The following is a 14939-nucleotide window of genomic DNA, read 5'->3' on the forward strand; positions in this document are numbered from 1 at the left end:
TTGTACCATCAAAAGCTGTGACTCTTTTATCAGGCCAGGCCACAGTATGCTTTTGAAAAATGAGAATCCAGAAGGAGCCATTGGATCCCCATTGCATATAATTTTGGGTGACCGTGGATTGTTCTGGCAGTCGGATGTTTACATCTGCACAATATTTCAATCTGTTGCCCGTATCCATCAACCAGATCAAAGGGATGATCAAAGTAGACAATCCTATACGAAGAATTTTTGATTACTACTTGGAACAAAAGGTCCGTGTATATCTTCCCATTTGTGATGTGTCAGAGTCTGCAGCTTGTCTCAAATTCAATGACTTTGTGCTGAAGTTCCTCCAGCCGCAGAAACTTTCTGGAGAGGTGATTGTCCTTGATTTCTGATTTTATGTTGTAAAGCTTGCATATTTAAATTCAGGACTAAAATGGAAAAAGGCCTGTTTATAATCATGGAAGAAGTTGCTGTTCTTTTAAAAACAAATCACTGGAACTGAGTTGTTTAGACATTTGTTTTTCAAACAGTGGGCAAGGAGAGATGAGATGCTACAACAGCAGGGTTTGTGCATGCAGAATGATATTTGTTCGGCAGTAGATTGCTGATTGGTTTGTAGAATCGTGACCAGTTGTGGATGTCATCAAAAGTCATCAACTGTTGACAATTCTTTGGCTGCTGAGTAGGTGAACACTTCAAGTGTTCTGGTAGAAAGAGGGAGACAGAAGCCTTCAGCCTGCTGAAGTAATAGGTTCTGGGCTTCAACAGGACAACAAAAGTGCCACATTTCCAAGGAGTACAAGTTGAAAAGCTCTGACAACATTTCTGTTTGTACTTCAGCAATATTTAAGTTTTGCACATCTAGGTGACTAATTATAACATGCCTCTTGCAGGTTATTGGCACAGCATAATTGGTTATACTAGGCTGCTTAGTTTTGTCATATAAAATTATTTGTCAAAGGATGTCATTAAGGTGTACAGTATAAGTAACCCGTTGCTGCAATCTGACACTGGTGCCATGTGAAATTTCCCATCATGTAATAAAAAAAATTGTTCTCTTCCTCAGGTCAGTAGTCTGGTGTTGTATGTGGAAGAAGCCCATAAACTTCCAGGGAAGTATTTCACACACCCTTACTGTAACATCTCCCTAAACAGTGTTCAAGTAGCAAAAACTCATGCCAGGGAAGGGCAGAATCCTGTATGGACAGAAGAATTCATTTTTGAGTGAGTCCTTTCAGAATAAAATCTCTTCAGTACTCATGTTTTATGAAGATTTACGCGTAACACACAATTATTAAGTGTCTAATTTGGTGTCTCTGAGCAATATGAAGGCTTTCAACAACAACTTTGAAGTGTGCTAGCTGGAGGGACATGTAGTGTCCAATTTAGCTGATTTTGATAAGAATGTTTCTCAGAATGGCCAAAGCTTCTTGCTTCTGTTGAAATTTTACTCTGGGACCACTTGTCTCTCCCTGAAGTACTTAGACCTTATTGTTCATAGCTTGTAGAAGAATAACACAACAGTACTGCAGCGCAACATTTGCAGTGGTCAAGCTCTGAAGTCATTGACCTCAGTGATGAATCCCGTAAAATACCCAAATCCTATAAGACGTTTTGAATTTGCATTCGTGAAAGTCTATTAAATACTGGCATTCAAGTTTTTTTTTGTTCCATACCAGAAACTAAATTAGCATGCAGGTGCAATTGACAGTTAAAAAGATAAATGGCATGTTGTCCTTTATTGCAAGGAGGTTATTTTGTTCATTCATGTGATGTGGGTGTTGCTGGCTAGGCCAGCATTTAGAGCCTATACCTAATTGCCTTTGAGCTGAGTGGCTTGCTAGACCATTTCAAAGAGCAGTTCAGAGTCACCTACAATGCTGTGCATCTGGGGTCATATGTAAGCAAGATCAGGTAAGAATGGCAGATTTCCTTCCTTAAAAGGCATAAATGAACAAAATAGATTTTACGACAATTAACAGTGTTTGCATCCTCTCCAAGAGATGAGAAGAAAGAGAGGGAGAACAGAATTGGCAGGTAATACAGTAGTCAGTGATGCAAACAGAGAGGTGAGGAAACATGGATGGTATTTATTTTAATGCAAAGAGTCTTATGAGTAAGGCAAATGTGTTGAGGATCTTGATTAATGTGAAGATGTGACATCATTGTTAACACAGACGTGATTGAAAGAGATTCAGGACATGCAACTCAATATTACAGAATCTTGAATGTTTCGGTGAGATGGGGGAGTGTTAAAGAGGAGATAACGTTGCACTGTTGATGAATGACTCAGTTGTTGGAGTAAGAGGGGATGATATCTTAGAGAGCTCATTAAAGGATGCTTTATGGATAGAACCTAAAACATAAAATGGACAATCACTTTGCTGAGATGTACTCCAGACCCCCAAAATGTCAGAGAGATAGAGAAAATGAGTAGGCAAATTTTAGAGATATAAAATAATAAGACAATGAGAGTAGGCATTTCAACTCGCCCAATAACATCTGGGATAAAGTGTGAAAAAGTTAGTGGGAAGAATTCTTCATGTGTTCAAGAGACTTTTTTTTAAGTGTGTGAAACATCTTTCAAAGAGGGGATAGTGATTGATTTAATCTTAGGGAGCAGAGCTGGCCACATATTGGATATGACAATGGGGGAGTAGTTTGGAGGTATTGACCATAATTTAGTAAGGTTTAATATAATTGTAGGTAAGTGCAAAGATGGAAATAAAAGTTCTGAATTGGGTGCAGGCCAATTTTAATAAGGTAAGACAGGATTTAGCCAGTGTATATTAGGAGCAGCTGCTTGCAGGAAATCTCTCATCAGAGCAGTGTCAGAGTCCTAGAGATGTACAGCATGGAAACCGACCCTTCGGTCCAACCCGTCCAGATATCCCAACCCAATCTAGTCCTACCTGTCAGCACCCGGTCCATATACTTCCAAACCCTTCCTATTCATATACCTATCCAAATGCCTTTTAAATGTTGCAATTGTACCAGCCTCTACCACTTCCTCTGGCAGCTCATTGCAAACACGTACCACCCTCTGTGTGAAAAAGTTGCCTCCTTGGGTCTGTTTTATAACTTTCCCCTCTAACCCAAACCTATGCCCTCTAGTTCTGGACTCCCCAAGCCCAGGGAAAAGACATTGTCTATTTACTCTATTCATGCCTCTCATAATTTTGTAAACCTCTATAAGGTCACCCCTCCGCCTCCGATGCTCCAGGGGAAACAGCCCCAGCCTGTTCAGCTAATCCGTTCTGTAAGAACAGGGAAGATGGTAAAAGAGGGGGAGGTGTGGCATTGTTGGTCAAGGACAGTATTACAGTTGCGGGAAGGATGTTTGGGGACTCATCAACTGAGATAGTATGGGCTGAGGTTAGAAACAGGAAAGGAGAGGTCACCCTTTTGGGAGTTTTCTATAGGCCTCCGAATAGTTCCAGAGATGTAGAGGAAAGGATAGCAAAGATGATTCTCAATAGGAGTGAGAGAGACAGGGTAGTTGTCATGGGGGACTTCAACTTTCCAAATATTGACTGGGAACACTATAGTGCGAGTACTATAGATGGGTCAGTTTTTGTCCAGTGTGTGCAGGAGGGCTTCCTGACACAGTATGTAGACAGGCTAACAAGGGGCAAAAAGTCACATTAGATTTGGTACTGGGTAATGAGCCCGGCCAGATGTTAGACTTGGAAAGTAGGTGAGCACTTGGGTGACAGCGATCACAATTCTGTTATGTTTATTTTAGTGATAGAAAGGGATAAATGTATGCCACTGAGTTACAGCTGGGGGAAAGACAATTACGATGCGATTAGGCAAGATTTAGGAAGCATGGGATGGGGAAGGAAACTGCAGGGGATGGGCACATTAGAAATGTGCAGCTTATTCAAGGAAAAGCTCCTGAGTGTCCTAGATAAGTATGTACCTGTCAGGCAGGGAGGAAGTTGTAGAGCGCAGGAAGTAGAATCTTTGGTCAAGAGGAAGGAGAAGGCTTCTATTAGGATGAGATGTGAAGGCTCAGTTAGGGCGCTTGAGGATTACAAGGTAGCCAGGAAAGACCTAAAGAGAGAGCTCAGAAGAGCCAGGAGGAGACATGAGAAGTTGTTGGTGAATAGGATCAGGGTAAACCCTCAGGCTTTCTATAGGTATTTAAGGAATAAAAGAATGACGAGAGTAAGATTAGGGCCAATCAAGGATAGTAGTGGGAAGTTGTGTGTGGAGTCAGAGGAGATAGGGGGAGCACTAACTGAATATTTTTCGACATTATTCACTCGAGGAAACAACGTTGTCGAGGAGAATACAGAGATACAGGCTACTAGACTAGGTGGGATTGAGGTTCACAAGGAAGAGGTATTAGAAATCCTGCAGAGTGTGAAAATAGGTAAGTCCTTTGGGCCGGATTGGATTTATCCTAGGATCCTCTGGGAAGTCAGGGAGGAAATTGCCGAGCCTTTGGCATTGATCTTTTAAATCGTCATTGTCTACAGAAATAGTGCCAGAAGACTGGAGGATAGCAAATGTGGTTCTCCTGTTCAAGAAGGGGAGTAGAGATAACCCTGGTAATTATAGACTAGTGAGTTTTACTTCAGTTGTTGGTTAAGTGTTGGAAAAGATTATAAGAGACAGGATTTATAATCATCTAGAAAGAATAATTTGATTAGGGATAGTCAGCATGGTTTTGTGAAGGATAGGTCATGCCTCTCAAACCTTACTGAGTTCTTTTGAGAAGGTGACCAAACAGGTAGATGAGAGTAAACCGGTTGATGTGGTGTATATGGATTTCAGCAAGGCGTTCAATAAGGTTCCCCACAGTAGGCTATAGTACAAAATGCGGAGGAATGGGATTGTCGGAGATATAGCAGTTTGGATCAGTAATTGGCTTGCTGAAGAAGACAGAGAGTGGTGGTTGATGAGAAATGTTCATCCTGGAGTCTATTTACTAGTGGTGTACCGCAATGGTCAGTGTTGGGTCCACTGCTGTTCGTCATTTTTATAAACGACCTGGATGAGGGCGTAGAAGGGTGGGTTAGTAAATTTGCAGATGGCACGAAGGTCTGTGGCGTTGTGGATAGTGATGAAGGATGTTGTAGGTTGCAGAGAGACCTAGATAAGCTGCAGAGCTGGGCTGAGAGATGGCAAATGGAGTTTAATGCAGACAAGCATGAGGTAATTCACTTTGGTCGGAGTAACCAGAATGCAAAGTCCTGGGCTAATGGTAAGATTTTTGGTAGTTTAGATGAGCAGAGAGATCTGTGTCCAGGTACGCAGATCCTTGAAAGTTGCCACCCAGGTTGATAGGGATGTTAAGAAGGCACACGGTGTTTTAGCATTTATTAATAGAGGGATCGAGTTCCAGAACCATGAGGTTATGCTATAGCTGTACAAAACCCTGATGCGGCCGCACTTGGAGTATTGTGTACAGTTCTGGTCACCACATTATAAGAAGGATGTGGAAGCTTTGGAAAGGGTGCAGAGAAGATTTACTAGGATGTTGCCTGGTATGGAGGGAAGGTCTTACGAGGAAAGGCTGAAGGACTTGAGGCTGTTTTTGTTGGAGAGTAGAAGGTTGAGAGGTGACTTAATAGGGACATATAATCAGAGGGTTAGATAGGGTGGACAGGGAGAGCCTTTTTCCAAGTATGGTGACGGCGAGTGTGAGGGGGCATAGCTTTAAATTGAGGTGTGATAGATATAGGACAGATGTCAGGGATAATTTCTTTACTCAGAGAGTAGTAAGGATATAGAATGCTTTGCCTGCAACAGTAGTAGATTCACCAACTTTAAGTACTTTTAAGTCGTCATTGGACAAGCATATGGAGTGACATGGAATAGTGTAGGTTGGATGGGCTTCAGATTGGTATGACAGGTTGGTGCAACATTGAGGGCGCTGTAATGTTCTATGTTCTATAGCTCAAGTCCTCCAACCCTGGCAACATCCTTGTAAATCTTTTCTGAAGTCTCTCAAGTTTCACAACATCTTTCCGATAGAAAGGAGGCCAGAATTGCTCACAATATTCCAACAGTGGCCGAACCAATGTCCTGTATAGCTGCAACATGTCCTCCCAACTCCTGTACTCAATACTCTGACCAATTTTTAAAAAAAAGCAATCCAAACGCTGCCTTCACTCTTCGCGATCCTATCTACCTGTGACTCCACTTTCAAGGAGCTATGAGCCCGCACTTCAAGATCTCTTTGTTTAGCAACACTCCCTAAAAACTTACCTTTAAGTGTATAAGTCCTGCTAAGATTTACTTTCCCAAAATGTAACACCTCGCATTTATCTGAATTAAACTCCATCTGCCACTTCTCAGCCCATTGGCCCATCTGGTCAAGATCCTGTTATAATCTGAGGTAACCCTCTTCGCTGTCCACTACACCTCCAATTTTGGTGTCACCTGCAAACTTACTATCTGTGCCTCTTATGCTCGCATCCAAATCATTTATGTAAATGACAAAAAGTAGCGGACCCAGCACCAATCCTTGAGGCACTCCACTGTTCACAGGCCTGAAGTCTGAAATACAACCCTCCACCACTACCCTCTGTCTTCTACCTTTGAGCCAGTTTTGTTTCCAATTGACTAGTTTTCCCTGTATTCCATGAGATCTAACTTTGTCAGTCTCCTATGGGAAACCATGTCGAAAGCCTTGCTGAAGTCCATATAGATGACATCTACTGCTCTCCCCTCATCAATCCTCTTTGTTACTTCTTCAAAAAAATCAAATCAAGTTTGTTGGACATGATTTCCCACGCACAAAACCATGTTGACTATCCCGAATCAGTCATTGCTTTTCCAAGTACATGTACATCCTGTCCCTCAGGATTCCCTCCAACAACTTGCCCACCACCGATGTCAGGCTCACTGGTCTGTAGTTCCCTGGCTTGTCCTTACCACCCTTCTTAAACAGTGGCACCACGTTAGCCAACCTCCAGTCTTCCGGCACCTCACCTGTGACTATCGATGATACAAATATCTCAGCAAGAGGCCCAGCAATCACTTCTCTAGCTTTCCACAGAGTTCTCAGGTACATCTGATCAGGTCCTGGGGATATATCCACCTTTACCCTTTTCAAAACATCCAGCACTTCCTCCTCTGTAATCTGGACATTTTGCAAGATGTCACCATCTATTTCCCCACAGTCTGTATCTTCCATATCCTTTTCCACAGTAAATACTGATGCAAAATACTTATCTAGTATCTTCCCCATTTTCTGCAGCTCCATGCAAAGGCCACCTTGCTGATCTTTGAGAGGCCCTATTCCCTCCCTAGTTACCCTTTTGTCCTTAATGTATTTGTAAAATCCCTTTGGATTCTCCTTAATTCTATTTGCCAACGCTATCTCATGTCCTTTTTTGCCCTCCTGATTTCACTCTTAAGTATACTCCTACTTCCTTTATGCTCAGGAGACATTCAAAAGGTCATAATGAGAGTGCAAAGGCAACATAGTCCTATGAAGGTGAAAGGTGGGACCAACAACTGCAGAGAATCCTAGTTGTCAAGGTTGCTATAAATGTCTTAAATGACTTCTACATGAGGGGAGTGGCTGTTGTGGTGGCTGGATAGTCCAATTCTGGATCCACTAACTCTGCCACAGGAGCAGGTAGATGAAATGATCTGAATTCCACAAGCTTCTTGCGCTGCTTGCACTTGACTTCGACATGTTGTACAAGGTGACTCTCGAATTGGTTGGAGCCTTCACACAGGCTTCTTCAGTTTGTGCGTTTTCAGGCAAGTGATTTTCCCCATGTCATTGGAGATGTTGCATTTGTTTAGGGAAGCTTTCGAGGTGTCCTTGTAGCATTTCCTCTGCCCTCCTAGTGATTGTTTATTATGGCAGAGCTCAGAGTAGAGCACTTATTTTGGCAATATTGTGTTGGGCATATCGATAGTGGCCCACCCATCGCAGCTGGTCATGGATGACTAGTGTCTTGATGTTGGGGATATTGGCCTAAGAGAGTACACTCACACTGGTATGCTACCCTGCCAGTTGTTTTGAGGATAAGCTAAGTTAGTTCAGTTCGCTGAATGGCTGGTTTGTGATGCAGACTAATGCCAACAACATGGGTTCAATTCCTGCATTGGCTGAGGTTACCAACCTTGCCCACACCTGAGGCATTGTGATCTTCAAGTTAAACACAACACCAGTCATCTTTTTGCAATGACCGAGTAGCTCTTTGGTCTTCTGGGACTGTGGTGATTTTGCCAAGGAATGTGCAGGATTCAAAAAGGGAAATCTCGCTTATGGTATTCACTAAAGGCTCAAAGCAGTCGTGCCATAGACGGGCATAAAAAGTGCAGAGTGTTACTTATCAAAGAAATTAGGAGAGCTGAAAAACATTAAGGAAAATCAAATTTTCTAAGTATATTAAGGGCAGTAGAAGAATAGGGTCCATCAGAACCAAAATTGAAGACATGGTACCATTAGCTACTGTGTTAAATTATTACTTTGTACCTGTCCTCAATGTCAGTACAGAAATCAGGGAGGAGATAGTTTGTGATATTTTGAATGAATTAGTATTGAGATAGCATGTAGTAGGAAATGTAAATGGGAGATCCTGTTTAACAAATTTTTTTGATGAGACTAGGGGTGTAGATGAGTGTTGTGCAGTTGATGTAGACTTCTTGGAATTCAGTTAAGCTTTTGACAAAGCAAGCTGGTTAAGAAGCTAAGAGCTCATGGGATTCAGGAAAAATTGGTAAATTGGATCCAAAATGGGCTTAGTGGCAAGAAGCAAAGGATGATAGTGGAAAGCGACTGGAAGCCCGTTGCCAGTGGCATACCATAGGATTCAGTGCTAGGCCCATTGCTGTTTGTTGTGTTGACATGAATTTTAGGATATATGATCATTGTGTCACAAATGACACAAAAATTGATGGTGTGGTAAGTAGCAAGGAGGACAACCTTGGTTATCCGAACATCAATTATCCGAATTTCGGATTACCCAAACAAGGTCTCAAGGGTCTCTGCTTGGGTAAACTGTGTTAGCGGAACATTCGATTATCTGAACAAAATACTCCCTACCCATGTCGTTCGGATAATTGAGGTTGACCTTTAAATGGGCTGAACAGTTACAGAATTTAATCATGAAAAGTGTGAAGTGAATGCATTTTGGGAGGACTAAGAAGGCAAAAAGAGTACATATTGAATGATAAGAGCCTAGGAAGTACAGAGGATCTGAGAAAACTTGGTGTGCGCATGCATATATTTTTGAAGGCTGTCGGACAGGCAGATTAACAAGACACATGGGATACTTGCTTTTATTGGTCAAGGCGTTGATTGATTATGACAGCAAATACACAATCGAGCTGTCTATAACATTAATTCGGTTGCAGCTGGTATTCTGTGTTGCGGTTCTAGTTGCTGCACTATGGGAAGGATGTGATTGCACTAGAGAGTGCAGAAGTGACTCACCAGGATGTTGTCTGGTCTGGAGCAATTCAGCTATGAAGAGAGACTGGACATGCTGTGGTTCTTTTCCTTGGATCAGAGATGGCTGAGGGGAGACCTGATTTGAAGTGTACAGAGTTCTAAGCTGTATAGACAAGGTAGATAGGGAAACATTTTTCCAATAATCAGGACAATTTTGAGGTAAGGAGTTAGCAGTTTAAAGGGGATTTGAGGACATCTTCAAATCAAAATTGTCAATGATTATAGTATGTTAATAAAAGGCATGTTAATAAAAAAATTGATTAAGTCCTTTGATTTATGCAAACTCCCAAATAATTTGGAAATGCAGTGATATTAAATAACGTTCAATAAATTAGTGTATCAACAACACTAACATGATAAACACAGCATTGAAAGGGGCTTAATTGATAAACTAATTGAACTTGGGATAAAATTGAGTGGATTACACCAGTCATATGTGAAGTTGGGAAAAGATGGAAGAGACACTAAAATAAATTTTAAAATATTAGAAAAAGAATCTTGTCAGAAAATTAGTTGACGGCTTATGTGATTCCTGTATATAAAAATGGTGATAGAAGAAGTACAATAGCTGTCGACCAATTAATTTAATAACATAGATGATAGAATACTTAATCAAAGATGCAATAGAATATGTTCTAGAGGCTGAAAATAAAATAAAGCATAGTAAGTACAAATTCCAGAAGAGAAGACCATTGAGTTATTTGATGTAATTAAAAATCAGTAAGTAATGTAAATATAGTAAATTTATATTTCCAAAAGAAAAAACTTTTGATAAGGTAACATATTGTACTAATGACTAAAGTCATCATGGGGCAAGCATCAACAATTAGTAAGTTGGCTGTAAAAGAGAAAATTAAAGTAGGAGTTGAAAGGATTACTTAAATTGGTGAATGGTGTTCCACAAGATCTGTTGGGATATCTGCTCTCTAAATTTTCATCGTATTGGTGGACAACAGAATATTCCCGGTCCTACAGCTTACAGGTTAAAGATGGACAGTATACTTTTTAAAAGTCATAAAATGCTTTACGCTGGATATTTCTTCCGATAAACTAACTGAATTGTCAGGCACCTGTATATCTATCGGTACATTCTAGGGTACTGCTTAGATACAAGAGTGTGCAACTTTGGAGTGTGAATTGCCCCTGCTCACTTTTTTTTATCATTTATATAATTGTTTTGGACTTGGAAATCAGAAGCGTAGTTTCAAAATTGACAATGTCAAATGCAGTTGTAATTCAGACAAAGGTGGGGTCTGACAAATTACAGGAAAGCTTTAAATTAATTTGCCAAGTGAGTGTGTAATTAGTTCATGAATCTCAGTGAGGTAGACTTGGGACCTACTTCTTTGCCTTCCTGTTAAGAGTAGAAGGCAATGGCAAACCTTCACTGCCAACGAAACAGTTCATGATGCAGCATTAGCACACAATGGATCAAGGACCTGCCTTAAGCGCACACAATGTAATATGGGCAAATATGAGGTGATCCATTTTGATAGAAAGCATAAGAAAGCTACGTGCTCCTTGGAAAATAATTATTCATTTGGGTAAAGGAGCAAGGGGACCGGAGACCCAAAAAGGGGACCCAAAACTCAAAATAAAATGATAATTACAACACCGTTAATGCATCTTTTTTAAAAAAAAATCCCTGATAGAATTAAAATGTAGAGAAGTTCTGTTATACCTGTGACGAATCTTCATTAGATCACACTTGGAGTATTGTGAACAGTTCCAATGTTTATAGAAAGGAATTAGAAGCACTGGAGAAAGAACTAAAAATACTAATAGCAGCAGAACTGAGTTAATAACTATCAGGAAAGATTGAACAGGTGGAGCTTTATTTCTTTAGAAAGAAGACTACTGGGAGGAAGGCAATAAAAGTGCTTGATAGTGTAGAAGTATACCTGTTCCTGTTCATTGGTTAGATCTGAACAAGGGCCATAAATATATAGTATTGATTAACAGTGACATAAGACTTCGGAGCAGGACTCCAGTTCTGATCTGTCTGTGGTCTTAATTCCACTTTTTAGTTTGTTCCCATATTAAATGTCGACCTATTTCAACCTTAACTAAATTTGGTGCTTCAGTTCCACTTCCTCTGGCAGAGAGTGCCACATTCTAACCAACCTTTGAGAGAAAAGAAGTTTCTCATCATTTCAAAAGATGGATGTCTTATTTTGAATCTGTCTCTCCAAGTTGTACTGTCTACACAAGAAGAAACATCCTCCTGGTATCTGCTCGTCTCTTATGTTTTAATAAGATCAACTTCTCATTTCTTGAAATGAAAATGAGTGAAGGTACCACACGTTCAATTTTCTTCATAAGCCCTACGTCCCATAAATGAGTTGAGTGAACTATCTCTGACTGTTTCGACTGGAATTACATCCTTCAGGTTGATAGGGTTGTTAAGAAGGCATACAGTGTTTTAGCTTTTATTAATAGAAGGATTGAATTCCGGAGCCATGAGGTTATGCTGCAGCTGTACAAAACTCTGGTGTGGCCGCACTTGGAGTATTGTGTACAGTTCTGGTCACTGCATTATAAGAAGGAAGTGGAAGCTTTGGAAAGGGTGCAGAGGAGATTTACTAGGATGTTGCCTGGTATGGAGGGAAGGTCTTACAAGGAAAGGCTGAGGGACTTGAGGCTGTTTTCGTTAGAGAGAAGGTTGAGAGGTGATTTAATAGAGACATATAAGATAATCAGAGGGTTAGATAGGGTGGACAGGGAGAGCCCTTTTTCCAAGTATGGTGACAGCGAGCACGAGGGGGCATAGCTTTAAATTGAGGTGTGACAGATGTCAGGGATAATTTCTTTACTCAGAGAGTAGTAAGGATATAGAATGCTTTGCCTGCAACAGTAGGAGATTCACCAACTTTAAGTACTTTTAAGTCGTCATTGGACAAGCAGATGGAGTGACATGGAATAGTGTAGGTTAGATGGGCTTCAGATTGGTATGACAGGTTGGCGCAACATCGAGGGCCGAAGGGCCTGAACTGCACTGTAATGTTCAATGTTCTATGTGGTTTCTGTTTCACAGCTGCAATAGAACTTCCTTATTTTTGTAATCCAATCCCCTTGCAATAAACAACAACATTCCTTTTGCCTTCCTAATTACTTGCTGTATTAATCTTTTCAGGCTCATGTACCAGAGCATCTAGACTAGTACAATAGACTTCTGTACTCACTTTTCTATTCTTCCTGCCAAAGTGGAGAACTTCACAGTTTCCCATCTTACACTCTGTGTACCAACTTTTTGCCTACTCACTTAACTTGCAGACTCTTTTTTTATTCTCCTCATGACAATTCACTTTCCCATGTAACGTGAAGTCGTCAGCAAATTTAACAACTATATAAAGGGTTGCTTATAGTCATACAGCACGGAAACAAATCCTTCGGACCTGCTCATCTATGCAGATCAGGTTTCCCAAACTAAACTAGTCCCACATGCCTGCGTTTGACCCGTATCCCTCTAAACTTTTTCTTGTTCATAATCTCCAGCCAAATGTCATTTAAATGTAACTGTATCTGCATCCACCCTTTCCTCTGGCAGTTAATTCCACATACTAACCACGCTCTGTGTGGAAAAAGTATCCCCTCAGGACTCTTCTCTCACCTTAAAAATATGCCTTGTAATCTTAAACTTCCCCACCCTAGGGAAAAGACCTGTTGCCATTCACCTTATCAATGCCCTTCCATGATTTTAAAGACCTCCCTATGGTCACCCCTCAACCTCCTGTGCTGCAGTGAAAAAAGGTCCCAGCTTCTCATTATAACTCAGACACCCTGGTCCTGGCAACATCCTACTGAATCTTTTCTGAACCCTCTCCAATTTGCTAATAATCTTCATATAACAGTGTGACCAGAATTGGTAGACAATACTCCCAACAGTGGCCTTACCAGCATCTTGTATAACCTCAATATGACATCCCAACTCCTTTTACTCAGTGGTCTAAGCAATGAACACCAATGTGCTAAATGCTTTCTTAGCCACCTGTCTACCTGTGACACAAATTTCTAAGAACTATGTACCTGAGTCCTCCAGTGTCTCTGTTTGACAACACTACTTAGGGCCCTATCATTAACTGTATAAGTCCTGCCCTTGTTTGTTTTGCCAAAATACAAACTTTGCATTTATCCAAATAAAACTCCATCAGCCAATTAGCCCAATTGATCATGATCCCTTTGTTATCTTAGATAATTTTGTTCACTTTCAAATATACCACCACTTCTGGTGTCCTTAACAAACTTACTAATATGCCTCCTAAATTCTCAACCAAATAAACATCTAAATGTCAAAGTCATTGATATATCTTATAAATAATTGTGACATTAGAGCTGTGCCACACAGATTTGCTCTTATTATAACCTGCCAAATCAAACAATTTTTGTCTTTGTTGTGGAGAAAGCCTTTTGAAAATCCAAGTATGCCACATCTATGTCTTCCCCTTCATCTACTTTGCTTAGCGCTTCCTCAGGATAGCCAATTAATTAAACACCGCCCCCACACCTTACAGAAAGCTATGTTGACTCTGCCTGATTACATTACGATTTTCAAAGTATTATAAGACCATAAGACATAGGAGTAGAAGTAAGGCTATTCGACCCATTGAGTCCACTCTGCTGTTCAATCATGGCTGATGGTCATTTCAACGCCACTTGACCTCCTTAATGGATTCTAGATATTAGGACTAACTGCCTAATAATTTTGTGCATTGTCTCTCCCTGTATTGAAGAAATATGTTGCATTCGCTATTTTCTAATCCATTAGAACCCTTTCAGAATCTAAGGAATATTAGAAGATTATCTCTGCAACTACTTTTAAGACCGTAAGATGCAAGCCATCTGGTCCTGAGATTTAACAAACTTTAGCACCAATTGTTTTCCCAATGCATTTCCCAAGTGATAGTTTTATGTTGCTCTGCTCTTTGTTTCTTGATTTTCAAGTATCTTTGTGAAATGTTTAAGTCATTTAAACTGACATAAAATGTTCATTCAACAACAACGGTGGCACAGTGGTTAGCACTGCTGCCTCACAGCGTCAGAGACCCGGGTTCAATTCCCGCCTCAGACGACTGACTGTGTGGAGTTTGCACGTTCTCCCCGTGTCTGCATGGGTTTCCTCCGGGTGCTCCGGTTTCCTCCCACACTCCAAAGATGTGCAGGCCAGGTGAATTGGCCATGCTATATTGCCCGTAGTGTTAGGTAAGGGGTAGATGTAGATGTAGATGTAGATGTAGATGTAGATGTAGATGTAGATGTAGATGTAGATGTAGATGTAGATGTAGATGTAGATGTAGATGTAGATGTAGATGTTGATGTATGGGTGGATTACGCTTCGGCGGGGCGGTGTGGACTTGTTGGGCCGAAGGGCCTGTTTCCACACTGTAAGTAATCTAATCTAATCTAAACTCTATCTCCCATCTTTCTATCATCAATTCACTATTCACACTCCCAAAGGTCCTGAATTTGTCTCCTATTGTACTTATCATTTTGTGGTAACATCATGATCCTTACTATGGGACCTACTCGG

The 14939-nt window shown here is 40.7% G+C and overlaps 1 protein-coding gene across 2 annotated transcripts in view; it reads left to right on the forward strand.

Moving 5' to 3' along the window:
• Positions 1-14939, forward strand: part of rasa1b (RAS p21 protein activator (GTPase activating protein) 1b) — a 192723-nt gene that overhangs the window by 112798 nt on the left and 64986 nt on the right. For both annotated transcript variants that reach the window (XM_072582822.1, XM_072582817.1), the window contains exon 15: positions 1052-1209. In XM_072582822.1, the coding sequence (XP_072438923.1) occupies positions 1052-1209 (158 nt within the window). The remainder of the gene's footprint in view (positions 1-1051; positions 1210-14939) is intronic.

Source organism: Chiloscyllium punctatum, chromosome 2 (assembly GCF_047496795.1).
Source record: "Chiloscyllium punctatum isolate Juve2018m chromosome 2, sChiPun1.3, whole genome shotgun sequence".
In the NCBI taxonomy this organism is placed as follows: Eukaryota; Metazoa; Chordata; class Chondrichthyes; order Orectolobiformes; family Hemiscylliidae; genus Chiloscyllium; species Chiloscyllium punctatum.